This window comes from Sapajus apella, unplaced genomic scaffold, assembly GCF_009761245.1.
Source record: "Sapajus apella isolate SASKATOON/1434 unplaced genomic scaffold, GSC_monkey_1.0 scaffold2, whole genome shotgun sequence".
Lineage (NCBI taxonomy): Eukaryota > Metazoa > Chordata > Mammalia > Primates > Cebidae > Sapajus > Sapajus apella.
The window spans coordinates 80,400,878-80,414,070 of NW_022436942.1; the positions used below are offsets into that span (position 1 = coordinate 80,400,878).

General features: G+C 52.8%; 2 protein-coding genes and 1 long non-coding RNA gene across 5 annotated transcripts in view; all 3 read left to right on the plus strand.

Annotated features, from left to right (window-relative positions):
- Window positions 1-3,553, plus strand: part of MLXIP (MLX interacting protein) — a 64,889-nt gene extending 61,336 nt beyond the window's left edge. For all 3 annotated transcript variants that reach the window (XM_032242510.1, XM_032242513.1, XM_032242519.1), the window contains 2 exons: window positions 122-251; window positions 871-3,553. In XM_032242510.1, the coding sequence (XP_032098401.1) occupies window positions 122-251; window positions 871-992 (252 nt within the window). In that variant the 3' untranslated portion in view covers window positions 993-3,553. The remainder of the gene's footprint in view (window positions 1-121; window positions 252-870) is intronic.
- Window positions 3,554-3,968: 415 nt separating this feature from the next.
- Window positions 3,969-8,773, plus strand: LOC116526259. The gene is made up of 3 exons (XR_004258071.1): window positions 3,969-7,144; window positions 8,029-8,306; window positions 8,514-8,773. It is a non-coding gene; the product is annotated as an uncharacterized LOC116526259 (long non-coding RNA).
- A 1,374-nt stretch (window positions 8,774-10,147) lies between these two features.
- LRRC43 (leucine rich repeat containing 43) overlaps window positions 10,148-13,193 on the plus strand; it is a 55,258-nt gene continuing 52,212 nt past the window's right edge. The window contains exon 1 of the mRNA XM_032283446.1: window positions 10,148-10,151. Coding sequence (XP_032139337.1) covers window positions 10,148-10,151 — 4 coding nt within the window. The remainder of the gene's footprint in view (window positions 10,152-13,193) is intronic.

A 13,193-nucleotide genomic window follows, 5' to 3' on the forward strand; every position in this document is an offset into this window, starting at 1 on the left:
CTCAAAAAAAAAAAAAAAAAAAAAATAGTCCCAGGGGTAATGAGTAGGCCAGCCCAGCCACCTTCGGATCCGAAATCCCCAGCCCTCCTACGTGCCTCCTTTTCTTTAATCACAGCTGCAGTTCAGCATCATCATCAAGCCGCTGTTTGAGTCGTTCAAGGGCATGGTGTCCACCAGCAGCCTGGAGGAGCTGCACCGCACGGCGCTGTCCTGGCTGGACCAGCACTGCTCCCTGCCCATCCTCAGGCCGAGTGAGTGGGGCAGTGCCAGGGCGGGGGGCTCATGCTAGTCCTGGAAGGAGGATAGCCCCGGGCTGAGGACAATGTTGGGGGAAATCCAGACTCCACTTCGGGCAGCCAGGCAGCGCCAGGGCACAATGCCATCCAGGAGGCCCTCAGGAGCCCCCAGTGGGGGCAGGAGTGGGCACCAGGCTCCTGCCCTCGGGTTCTGCCAGCCTGCTCAGATCCCAGCTTGCATGGATCAAGTGCCCACTATTTGTCAGGCCCTGTATCAGGTGCCTTCAGGTGTGTTTTCTTGTTTAATTCTGATAATAACAAGCAAAGATGATCCCATATGTTAAGGTTATAGATGCTTAACATCAGAACAGCTGGCAGCCCTGTGCAGCAGAAGCAGCGTAGGATGCTCCACCCATGGCAGCTCCTGCTTGGATTTGGGGAGGCTTCTGGAGGCAGAGGGCTGAGTGCCCAGGTCTTGGAGAAGGCCCCCAGCACTCCTCCTTGCAGCCCAGTGCAGCTGCCGCTCGCCAGTGCCTGAGCATTTTCACGTGGGTTGGGTTGTAGGTCCCAAGCTAGGCGTGCGGTGTGTGGTGGGCCTGCGTCCCCCCTGTGTCTGATCCTCTCTGTCTTTCAGTGGTGCTGAACACGCTGCGGCAGCTGAGCACCTCCACCTCCATCCTCACAGACCCGGCGCAGCTGCCGGAGCAGGCGTCTGAGGCCATCACCAGGATTGGCAAGAGACTGGGGGAGTCTTAGCTGCTTAGCTGGCATGTGGCCGCATGAGATGCCAGGAGACCCTTCCCTGCCCATGGAGAGGAGGCTGTGCCCCCCTAAGCCCTTCCTGACACTCAGCCTCGGTGCCTCCCTCCAACTCTGCTGGCCCACCGCACCGTCGGGAGGCCTTGCTCAGGTCTGAAGCAGGTTCGGGGCCTGCTGACAGCAATAGCCCACCTTTGGGAACCCCTTGCTGTGAACTCTCTCACTCAGTGACCTCAGTCACCAACCTCCACTGCCCTTGGGGCAAACAAAAGGGAAGTGCTGGCCGTGCTGGTCTGCCCGCCTGGTGGCCTGCCAGGCCAAGCGCCGGTGAGTGGAACCCTTGGGTTGAGGGTGACAGGGCCTGCTCCTGTCCTGAGACCCAGCCTTGTCCCTCCTGCCATGCCTGTCCACGCGCATGCCTCTGATGTCCTGCTCCACTCTCTGGCCTGCCCATGGGGCAGTTAGAAGGTGTCTTTTTTTCTCCCCTCAACTCTGACAGCTCCCAGCCCTTGTGGATGGACTTGGGCTTCTATTCAGGCTTATGTATGGCAGGCTGCCAGGGGGAAGTGCCTTCTTCAGAGACCCCCGAGGACACATGTTTGCAAAAACAATGGATGTGGAACACACAGGACCAGAATGGAAGCGTACGATGCACAGTGGCTGCTCTGGCTGGGAGGCCCTGCTGGGCATGTTTCATCTGTCCTCTTACAGCTCCATGGGGCCTTCTCGATGTCACCTCACCACCGTGGCCCTTCTGCCATTCTTCACACACCTCCAGCTGCAGCTGTGGACAGGTCAGGTGTGTCCAGTAGGAGCTTAGAACCCTGAAGTTCTAGCATGCAAAAGATCAGACTCCACGTCCTGCTGTCAGCCTTGTCATCTTGTGTGATGTCGTTCAGCTGGGAGCCCCAAACCAGGACAGTTCTCGGACCAAAGATGCCCCCACACTCAAAAATCTGTCCCATCTTGTGTTTGGAGAAGGAAACAGTGTTGGCAGGCAGCAGTCTTCGGTCATTAGCCCTCAGCTGTCTCTAGGCATCTCTCAGATCAGACAGCAAAGAATCTACCCAGATCTGGGCTGGGTGGAGGCATGGCTGGGCTGAGGGCCATTCTGAGCCCACAGCCAGAGGCTGGCTCAGCCTCAGTCCTCGCCTTTCTCTGGTTACCTCTGCAGGGAGCTGCAGGGGCAGGCACTCTTCTCCAGCACTCAGGAAGCCCAGCCAAGAGTACCTTTAAAGCCCTGCTGACGAGTTCAGAGCCGCCAGCAGGCTTTCCAGGCGACCTCTGCCCTCTCTGCCTGCAGGGCCTGGGGAGGGCTTTGAGAGAGCCTGGGAGCCATGTGAAGAGGGGCACCCCTGGGCTGCCCCCAAAGTTTAGATCCAGTTGGAGGCTCTCCTTGGCTCCTGCAGGCCTGCGGGGGTTCTCCCCCCACCTGTAGGTCACCGCCCAGCTGCCTGCCCCCTTGTTGTGCTTCAGCCCCACACAAGAGCAGCTTGGTGACACCACTCAGCCACCCAGAGCGCGTGTTTAAAGGCTTTCCAGATCACCTTCCCGTGGGGTGAACGTAAGATGAGGCCAGGCTGGTCCTTGGAATTACCCCTGGGAAATGCTAACAGACTCCATCCTTTACCTGGGGATAAGCATGAAGGTACCATCCCAAAGGCAGGGACCACCGTGGTAGGAATTCCACCAAGGCCAGAAGGGAAAAAGGAAGAACCCAATGTGGCCAGCTGTGCAGGCCCTGGGGAGGGTCGTGAGTGCAGCCCCTCTCCACTTCCGTGCCTTTGTAAAACGTGTAGATAACCACAGTGGTTGGCTGAGCCAAGAACTCTCCTAAATCAATGGCTTTCTCCCCACCCCTTGCTGGGGAGTCATTTTTTAAAACTCCATGGGATATAAAATTGGCCTCCTGCTGCTTCGGCCTACCTCTCCCTCTGCTGACTTAATGTTGTGATTCTGTTTCTTCAGATATTTAAGGCTGTTAGGTTGTGTGAGCCCTGAAGGGGGTGTGTGCGTGTGTGTGTGTGTGTGTGTGTGTGTGTGTGTGTGTGTGTCCCCGTCCGTCCTAGCGACTGTCTAGTAGATGCATATCTTTGGAGACATTTCTGTAACTCATTCTCTTGGTGCTCACGATTGCCATGGCCATAGGGCCACAATGCCGTATCTCTGCTGCAGACATGATTGTTTCTTTTTCTAGAGGTTTTCTTGTTTTGGAATCTTGCCTGATGAATCCAGCCAGACCAAGGGCCCTAGATTTGACCTCTGTCCTGGGCTCCTGGGCCAGGTACAGGGACATCTGAGGCCACTCTGCTGGCCACCTCCAGTGGATGCTGACCACCAGGTGGGCTTTGTTTACACTCACTTCACCCTGATTCTTGTCTCCACTTCCATAAAAGAAACTTCACAATGCTGACGATTTAGAGAGAAAGAAAATCAACCTGGGCCGTGCGCGGTGGCTCCTGCCTGTGATCCCAGCACTTTGGGAGACTGAGGCTGGAGGATCACTTGAGCTCAGGAGTTGGAGACTAGCCCTGGCAACATAGCGAGACCCTGTCTCTACAAAAAACACACACACACACATTTAGCCAGATGTAGCAGTGAGCACCTGTGGTCCCAGCTACTTGGGGGGCTGAGGCTGGAGGATTGCTTCGGCCTAGAAGTTGCGGTGAGCTATGAACATGCCACACTGCATTCTAGCCTGGGCGATAGAGTGAAACCCTGCCTTTAAATATAGAGGCCAGGTGGGTGGCTGACGCCTGTAATTCCAGCACTTTGGGAGGCCGAGGCAGGTGGATCACCTGAAGTCAGTTCACAACCAGCCTGACCAACATGGTGAAACCCTGTCTCTGTTAAAAATACAAAAAAAAGTTGGGCTTGGTGGTGTACCCCTATGATCCCAGGTACTCAGGAGACAAGAGAATCGCTTGAACCCGGGAGGCAGATGTTGCAGTGAGCCGAGATTGTACCACTGCACTCCAGCCTGGGCAATAGAGCGAAACCCTGTCTCAAAAAAAAGAAAATACAAAGTCAGAAAAGAAAAGCCAGAAGAACTGGTGCCGTACAATTCCCTGTGCTAGTTTCTGAGAAATCCCCGTACGCTGCACCTGCTGCTTTCTGTGGTGGGTGGGAGACCCCAGGGCAGGGCAGGCGCCACTGAGGGCCTTTCTGGGAGTCAGCCAGCAGGCCATGCAGCAGCTGACACCACGAGCGGGCTGGCCTCCTCCAGCAGGAAGCAGTGGCAGCTCTGGCTGTTGGTGCTGATGACAGCATTGGGTCGAGGGGAAGGGGCTGGAAAGCCGCAGACCCCCCAGTGCTGCGCATGGTCCTGGAGCTGTCAGCCAGGGGAGCAGGGTCAGCGTTCAGCCAGCCCTCCCATTTCCTGCCCGTGGGCCCTTAACCACACTCCCTTTTCTAGAAGTCAGTCCTAAGGTTTGTCTGCTCTGGCTAGGAGGATGTAAATTTGGATTCTTAGAGGGCACAGCACCCAAAATCCCAGGGTGGTGCCAGACCCCCAGTCCCTGCCCAGATAAAGTGGCACGGTGGCATGCAGCATTACTGTCTATTGCTGTGGGGGTCTCAAACACCCACCCCATCTCCGTGCACAACTGTGACTGGCCCCGCTGGCAGCTGGGGCGCAGGTAACAGATGGGAGCTGCAGCCGGGAGCTGGTGAGGTCTTGCTGTCATCTGGACAAGACCTTGTGCTCTCAGAACTTGTGGAGTGGAGCTGGGCCTGTCCCGGGCCAGTGGACCCCTGTATGTCGGGGGATTGGGGTGCTGTGGGCCTGGTCCTGCACTGGCAGACAGACCTTGCTTTGGCCCAGCTCTTTTTTACCCTGGCTCCGACGGCAGGCTTGAAGCACCCTCTCATTACCTCTGTTCACCCTCAGCTGTCCCTTTCCCTTGTCTGGTCCGCCTGAGGCCTCCTAGCAGGCAGCCTGGGTGTGAGTTGAGCCTCTCTGTTTTCCTTCTGGTGGGAAAGTGGCCTTTTACCTCTATACCTGCTCCCCAGTGTTTCCTTGGGGAGGAGGGAGAGGGCTGGGCAGCAGTGATCCAGGCAGGCAGCACATGCAGTGGTGGCCAGCCAGGATGCCAAAGCCGCACGGGGATGTGTCGTGTGTCTCCGGGCCTTTGACATCTCTACTTTAGAGGATTTTACCACGTCTGCACACCTGTCGGGGGAGAGGGGACAGCAAGGAGGGAGGCTAAAGAGCTTTGAGGCTCAGCAGCATGTTTGTGGCATTCGGTGGGCGCCGTGGCCTTGGGCGGCTGGACAGGTTTTTGTGAGGGACACACACACGGGGCAGGTGGGAAGCTTGGCGGAGGCTTCAGGAATACTGAGGAAGCTTTTTAGGACCCCCCCACCTCCATGCCTCTACCAGGGCCGGCCCCCTCTCCGCCCCCCCACCCCCACATGGGACTCTGCTTGTCGGGGCTTGCAAAAATCAACCTTTAAGAAAAGGGAACTCTTAACATTGAATGTTGACTGTCTGTGTGTGCATGTGTGTGTGCACGGACGTGCCCTTGCACAAGTTTGCGTGTGCGTGTTTACTTCCTGGAATTTTGTGTGAAATCCTCTTCAATCGTGTAGCAGAATTCACCTCCATTTCCCAGTCACATTGTTGGTTCTGTGCTCTGAACCTGGGTGTAGCTCATTTGAAGGACTCTCTTCTGCATTTCCTAACTGGTATTTGGTGGTCTCAAGCTGAGATTGTGGAGGGTTGGGAGAAACTGAAGTTCTGTACATTTCTATAGAGTTTACATCCTGCAGTTAGAAAGGCAGGTAGGGCTCAGCCCGGGCCCCACAGCTCCAGGCCGTCCCCCACAGGCCTCCCACAGTGCACCTGCTTCTCTAGCTGAATCTTTTCCCACAGCCCGGGAAAGGAGAGCGGGTTCACTTGCTGTTCTGTTCACAGCAGAAGCACCATGTTCTGGTCCTTTTTCAGGTTCAGTTTATTGTGTAAATGGCGTTTTTTTTCTGGTGTGAGTTTTGGTGATCGTGGCCAGGCTCCTTTGAGGAGATGGTTACACCTCGTGGTCTGAAGAAGAAACCCAGAAAAGAGTCTGGTTTGGCCAGAGGCCCCCCGGCCCACGCCACCCTGAGCACGCCCCTCTGATGCTCTGCTGTCGAGAAGCACGTTTCCACCAGCTGTGTTTAACACTACAATGCATTTTTAAAACTATATTTGCATCCAAGACAATAAAGAAACCTTATTTTTTTGAAAAACCTGTGATGTGTGGCCTTAAATGCTATCCTGTTGAGCTATGAAAGAGATGGGAAAATGAAGAGATCTGAGCACAGCAATGCCCTTGGCCAGCTTGCTCCTTCTAACCTCGGGAGGGTAATCGGCCCGGAATGGAGGCATCCGGGTGAGGAAGAGATCCAGGGTGGGAGGGCAATTCTGGAGGTGTGTCCGGAAAGTCGATGGTCCTTAAGACAGGCCTTCCCGCAAAGGCTGATAAGAAAGGCCCAGTGTGGTGGGTTCTGCCTGTGGCCTCAGGAGAGGCTGGTGAGTCATGCCACTGCTCCAGGCCACACCCAGGTGGACAGAGCTCACGGGCGCCCCTATTAACTTCCTGCTTCCTCATCCAGGACTTGGGCAGACAGCACCAGCCCTGCACGCTTGACAGTTTCATGTGAAATCACGTGTGTCTGAGTGTTCAGGAGCCTGTGGAGCTCTGTGCTTAGATAGTGCAGTCATCAGCACAGCGAGCACTAGTCCAGCTCTGCAAAGGCTTCAGAAACAGTGGTGGCCTCCAGGCACTGTGGTCCCCCTGCTTGTTACTGACCCCACACCAGAGACGGGAAAGACTAGAAAGCTGACCAGCAGAAATGTCCTTTTGTTCAGGTACCGAGAAGGTTTGGCTCATCTCTGTTTAATGTAGAAGCTTTTCTCTGCCATTTTCCTGGGCTCCGCACCCACCCACTGGCTCCCTGTGCTTGGACAGGGTGACCCAGTGACAAGAGCCAGCCGGCACAGAGTCGCGGGGTTGCTTCACGGGATGACTGCCCAGATATGTATCTCGATGTAGAATGCAGTGTGCTGATACACAAGCTCTTGTCTGATCAAACCCCCATGCCTCCCCTGAGAAGTCTCCATGACTCAAAGCAAGCCTGGACCTTGAGAACCGGGGGTCCTAGAGGGAAAGGTGAGTGCCTCACAGGCTCCTTTCGGCTGGAAGGAACTCGGTTTCCACTGAGCTCAGCAGCAGGGGTCTGTGTTCATGTTTTGAATTCAGCTCCATACTTACCTGGGATTTCTAAAAGATGGTAGAGGCATGACTGGAGGAGAAAGCAGAGGTTGGGTGGGTGGGGGAGGGAGGAACGGGGACAGGAGCAGGATGGAGTGCCGTTCCTCTGTGCACTGGGCCATGCTCAGGCTTACACTTTGGGCTGCTGCAGGGGTGTATATGGCCCTGAACGGTTCTCAAGGTGGTGGCGTGGCTTATTCCATTTACAGACAAACCAGAGTCACGTCCAAGGTAGCAAGGCCACACGGGTAAGGCCTGTTAACAGGGCTTTTCCATCCTGTAAGTGGCCTCTCCATCCACCATTCGCCAAGCCCAAATCCAGAGAATTATCCCCGATGCCCTTCCTCCCCCTCCCAATGCCAAGTCCTGCCGAGTTTCTCTTCTCAGTGTCTTCTAAATATGTCACCCGCTTTTCTCCATCCCCGCTGCCATCACCTCCGTCCAAGTCATGTCATTGCCCAAGCAGCTCAGGCAGTGGCCTCATCCATCCTCCACGTCCATAGCATGAGCTTTCGAAAGCCCAAGTCTAGCCAGGTTGCTCTTCAATTTTTCCAGCGCTTTCCAGATAAAGGCCCAGGCCCTCAAGGAGGCCCCTCCCCTGCTTTCTTGGCTGTTTTTCATTTTCTGAACACACTAGGTTTGGTTTGGTTTTGCCCTTTACAGTTTTCCCAGGGCCTGTCTCCTCTGCCCAAGCCCTTCCCCATCTCCACTCTTTCCCTTCAGGTTCTTCCTTAAACATCAGATCCTCAGAAACCCCCTTCATACTCCCTCCCCACGCACAGGCATGCGCACACACAGAGTCCAGCCTCGGAGTGGCTCCCAGGACACCGATCGTGTTGTGATTACACAGTTTCTCTTCCCCACCAGATTCCGAGCCCACCGGGACGAGGGCCTGGTGCCATACCTCACACAGACCTGGCAGGAGCAGACATCCAGACAGCCTGTGGATGAAGCCTCGCCACGCCCACCCCGCTCCAGCTGCCTCTGCCCACCGCCCTGGGCACCGGCGGGGCAGGGGAGGAAGGGGGATCAGAGGGCATTGACTCTGAAGACTGCATAGGTAATTTCAAAACTTCAACTTGAGTAATTGTAGATATAAGACTAATCTCTAAATGCATGACAAGCATTTCATCTTGTTACGGACTTGCTTCTGCAGAACATGGTTTCCCTTATTTTTGGTGAAGATCTGAAATTAGATTTGTATAGGGTGGCATGATTGAATTTATCCTGAAGTTTAATGAATACACTTTTTACCTTTTGAGTTCAGAAAATCTCCAGTACACACAGAAGTGGAGAACAGTATAATGAACCCCTCATCTCATCAAGAATGCCCACCATCCACTTTGACAACTGTCAACTCAGGGCCAATTTTGTTTTCTTCTAAGACCTCATGCCCACCTCCATTATTTTGAAGCACATTGCAGACACCATATGGATTTCTTCTGTTAAGTATGCTTTTCTTTGCTTTCTTTTTTTTTTTTTTTTTTTTTTTGAGACAGACTCTTGCTCTGTTGCCCAGGCTGGAGGGCAATGGTGTAATCTCAGCTCACTGTAACCTCTGCCTCCTGGATTCAAGTGATTCTCGTACCTCCTCCTCCCAAGTACCTGGGACTACAGGTGCCTGACACCAGGCAGGGCTAATTTTTATATTTTTAGGAGAGACAGAGTTTCACCATGTGAGTTCAGGCTGGTCTCAAACTCCTGGCCTCAAGTGATCCACATGCCTCAGCCTCCCAAAGTGCTAGGATTACAGACATGAGCTACCACACACAGCTGTAAGTATGCTTTTTAATACCAGTTCCAGAATTGCATATATACCTGCAATTTTGGTCATTTAAAAGTTCCCAAAGGCGGCTGGGCATGTGGCTCATGCCTGGAATCCCAGCACTTTGGGAGGCCTAGGCAGGCGGATCACCTGACATCAGGAGTTTGAGACAAGCCTAACCAACAGAGAGAAACACCATCTCTACTAAAAATATAAAAATAGGGCCGGGCGCAGTGGCTCACGCCTGTAATCCCAGCACTTTGGGAGGCTGAGGCGGGTGGATCACAAGGTCAAGAGATCGAGACCATCCTGGTCAACATGGTGAAACCCCATCTCTACTAAAAACACAAAAAATTAGCTGGGCATGGTGGCGCGTGCCTGTAGTCCCAGCTACTTGGGAAGCTGAGGCAGGAGAATTGCCTGAACCCAGGAGGCGGAGGTTGCGGTGAGCCGAGATTGCGCCATTGCACTCCAGCCTGGGTAACATGAGTGAAACTCCGTCTCAAAAAAAAAAAAAAAAAAAAATACAAAAATAGCTGGGTGTGGTGGCACATGCCTGCAATCCCAGTTACTAGAGAGGCTGAGGCAGGAAAATCACTTGAACCCGGGAGGTGGAGGTTGTGGTGAGCCGAGATCTCGCCATTGCACTCCATCCTCGGTAACATGAGTGAAACTCTGTCTCTTTCTTTTTTCTTTTCTTTTTTTTTTTTTAACACGGGATTTTACCATGTTGGTCAGGCTGGTCTTAAACTCTTTTCTTTTCTTTTCTAAGACGGGGTTTCACTATGTTGGGCAGGCTGGTCTTGAACTCCCGACCTCAGGTGATCCGCCTGCCTTGGCCTCCAAAGTGCTTGGATTATAGGCGTGAGCCACCATGCCCAGCCTCTTTCTTTTTTCTTCCTGGAAGATATCACACTAGTCCAGAAACTCCGTCTTAAAAAAAAAAAAAAAAAAAAAAAAAAAAGTTTCCAAAGGCTTTGTGAAAAGCTACAAAATCACAGTTAGTAAGAAACCCGGGGAATGGGGCATTCTGATTGATCAGATATTCTGTTTTACTGAAAATCATTAGCTAGAAAACCCTTATTGTGTAGAGAGAGGAAAAGCTATTTAAGATAAGAGTCTCCTTTCCTGCCTTAATGGGTATGGCACAGTGAGCAGTCTAATCTCTTCATCTAGTCTGACTGATTTTCACTCCTGGGGGAAGTACTGAACAGAGCTGGTTAATTCTATTACAGTTTTGCAGTGGGGGTGGGGCCTGAGTGAGCAGGGGTTAGTGGTCCTTCCCACCTGCCCCCCTCACCTGTCCCACAGCCCTGATTCCAACCTGTTGGTGTCTCCCAAGTTCCCAGCACCACCCATCCGTGGACTATAATGACCTTGTGTCAACTCTCCTGTATGTACTGAGATCTGTGTAAGTTTCTCCAGCTTCTCTCCCTCCTTTCCCTAATACTTGCTGTGTGTTTACCCGACTCTTCCTTTTTTATTCTCCTTTGATCAAGATGTGTGTCCTGGCTGGGCGCGGTGGCTCACGCCTATAATCCCAGCACTTTGGGAGGCCGAGAAGCGGGGACCACTTGAGGTCAGGAGTTTGAGACCAACCTGGCCAACATGGCGAAACCCTGTCTCTACTAAAAATACAGAAATTAGCCAGGTGTGGTGGTGCATGTTTATAATCCCAGGCACTTGGGAGGTTGGGGCCAGAGGATCGCTTGGAACCCAGGAGGCAGAGGTTGCAGTGAGCCAAGATCATGCCACTGCACTCTAGCCTGGACAACAGAGCAAGACTCTATTTAAAAAAAAAAAAAAAAAATGGCCAGGAGCAGTGACTTACATGTGTAATCCCAGCACTTTGGGAGGCTAAGGTGGGTGGATCACCTGAGGTTAGGAGTTCCAGATCAGGCTGGCCAGCATGGTGAAACCCCGTCTCTACTAAAAATACAAAAAACAATTAGCTGGGCATGGTGGCAGTTGCCTGTAATCCCAGCTACTTAGGGGGCTGAGGCAGCAGAATTGCTTGAACCCAGAGGCAGAGGTTGCAGTGAGCTGAGATCTCAACACTGCATTCCAGCCTGGGTGTCAGAGTGAGCCTCTGTCTCAAAAAAAAAAAAAAAAAAAAAAAAAAAAAATGTATGTACTGAAGGTTGTATTTGAATGAGGCTCAGAGAATACAGCAGTGACTTTACTGTAAATGCAATAAAATCTGTGTTGATACCTATGGTAGGTTGTGGTAGGTGGCTTCTGAGCCAGGAACCAGCAGAACAAGCAGAGATCAACCAGCAAAGGGTTGTGGGGGCAAGGAGGCAGAAGGGAGCTCCCATGCAGAGCCCCTTAGGGAAGAGCAAACTTCACAGGAACAGCGGCCAAATCTCACATCGCAGAGGTGTTGTCTTTTGCTGGACCATTCCCTTTGTTCCCCGCTGGGGCTTTCTCTTGTCAGTGATCTCTTCTGTCCCTTGCATTTTTCTCCTTTTTCATTGACTCATTCCTCTCTATTCACAAGTTTCTCTTTCTCAAGTCTCTCTCCCTCTAACTAACCTAACTTTTACTCTCCATCTCTGTGCCCAAAACTTGTTCTTCCGCAAACGCTCTGCATCCCGATAAATGGCATTAGCGTCTCCCCAACTGCTCCCGCGGGAAACTCAGACAGAGCCCTGGCCTCTCCCTTTCCCTCTCTTCCCACATTCAGCGATTAGCAAGTCTCCCCAATAACACCTCCAGAATACAGACGGCCCTGGCTTCCCCCCTCCCCCGCCGAGATGGTGTCTCGCTCTGTCGCCCAGGCTGGAGTGCAGGGGTGCAGCCTCAGCTCCCTGCAACCTCCAGACCTCCTGAGTTCAAGCGATTCTCCTGCCTCAGGCTCCTGAGTAGCTGGGATTACAGGTGTACAGGTATCTGCCTCCATGCCTGGCTAAATTTTGTATTTTTAGTAGAGATGGGATTTCACCATCTTGGCTGGTCTTGAATTCCTGACCTCAAGTGGTCTGCCCACTTCGGCCTCCCAAAGTGCTGGGATTACAGGCGTGACCCACCGCATCCAGCCTGGAATCGTCTTTTAAAAAGATGCTGCAGCCGGGCGCGGTGGCTCAAGCCTGTAATCCCAGCACTTTGGGAGACCGAGGCGGGTGGATCATGAGGTCAGCAGATCGAGACCATCCTGGTCAACATGGTGAAACCCCGTCTCTACTAAAAATACAAAACATTAGCTGGGGATGGTGGCGCGTGCCTGTAATCCCAGCTACTCAGGAGGTTGAGGCAGGAGAATTGCCTGAACCCAGGAGGCGGAGGTTGCAGTGAGCCGAGATCGTGCCATTGCACTCCAGCCTGGGTAACAAGACTGAAACTCTGTCTCAAAAAAAAAAAAAAAAAAGATGCTGCTTCAACTTCCAGCAGCTTCCCATTGCATTGAGAATGAAATCTAAGGCTGGGTGTGATGGCTCACACCTGTAATCCCAGCACTTTGGGAGGCCAAGGCAGACAGATCACCGGAGGTCTGGAGTTTGAGACCAGGCTGGCCAACATAGTGAAATCCCGTCTCCACTAAAAATACAAAAAATTAGCCTGGCGTGGTGTCAGGCACTTGTCGTCCCAGCTATTCAGGAGGCTGAGGCAGAAGAATCGCTTGAACCGGGGAGGCGGAGGTTGCAGCGAGCCAAGATCACGCCACTGCATACCAGCCTGGATGACAGAGCAAAACTCCATCTTAAAAAAAAGATGAAATCAAAAGTCCTCATCATTAAGTGCTAGTCCCTCGAGATCTGGGTCCTGAGTGACTGCCTGGGTGAGTGACAGCATCCTGTGCCTGGAAGTCTTCTTCTATGAAATGTGGATAATAATCACACCTCTCCCGTGGATTCCTAGAATTACGTATGCTGAGTTTGTAGTCAGCATCTATAAAGGCAGCAACTTTTCTTATTCTTCATCTCTGTTCCAATTCCCAACAAAATGTCTCGGTTTATATCAAGGCCACCACTAAGACTGGTCAGCTCAGTCAGTAACACCCTGGCAGCATTCCTGAGTTTTCTTTCTTCACGACAGCCTGCCCTTCCCTTCTCATTCATCAAATCTTTTTTTTTTTTTTTTTTTTTTTGAGACGGAGTTTCGCTCTCGTTGCCCAGGCTGGAGTGCAATGGCACGATCTCGGCTCACCGCAACCTCCGCCTCCTGGGTTCAGGCAATTCTCCT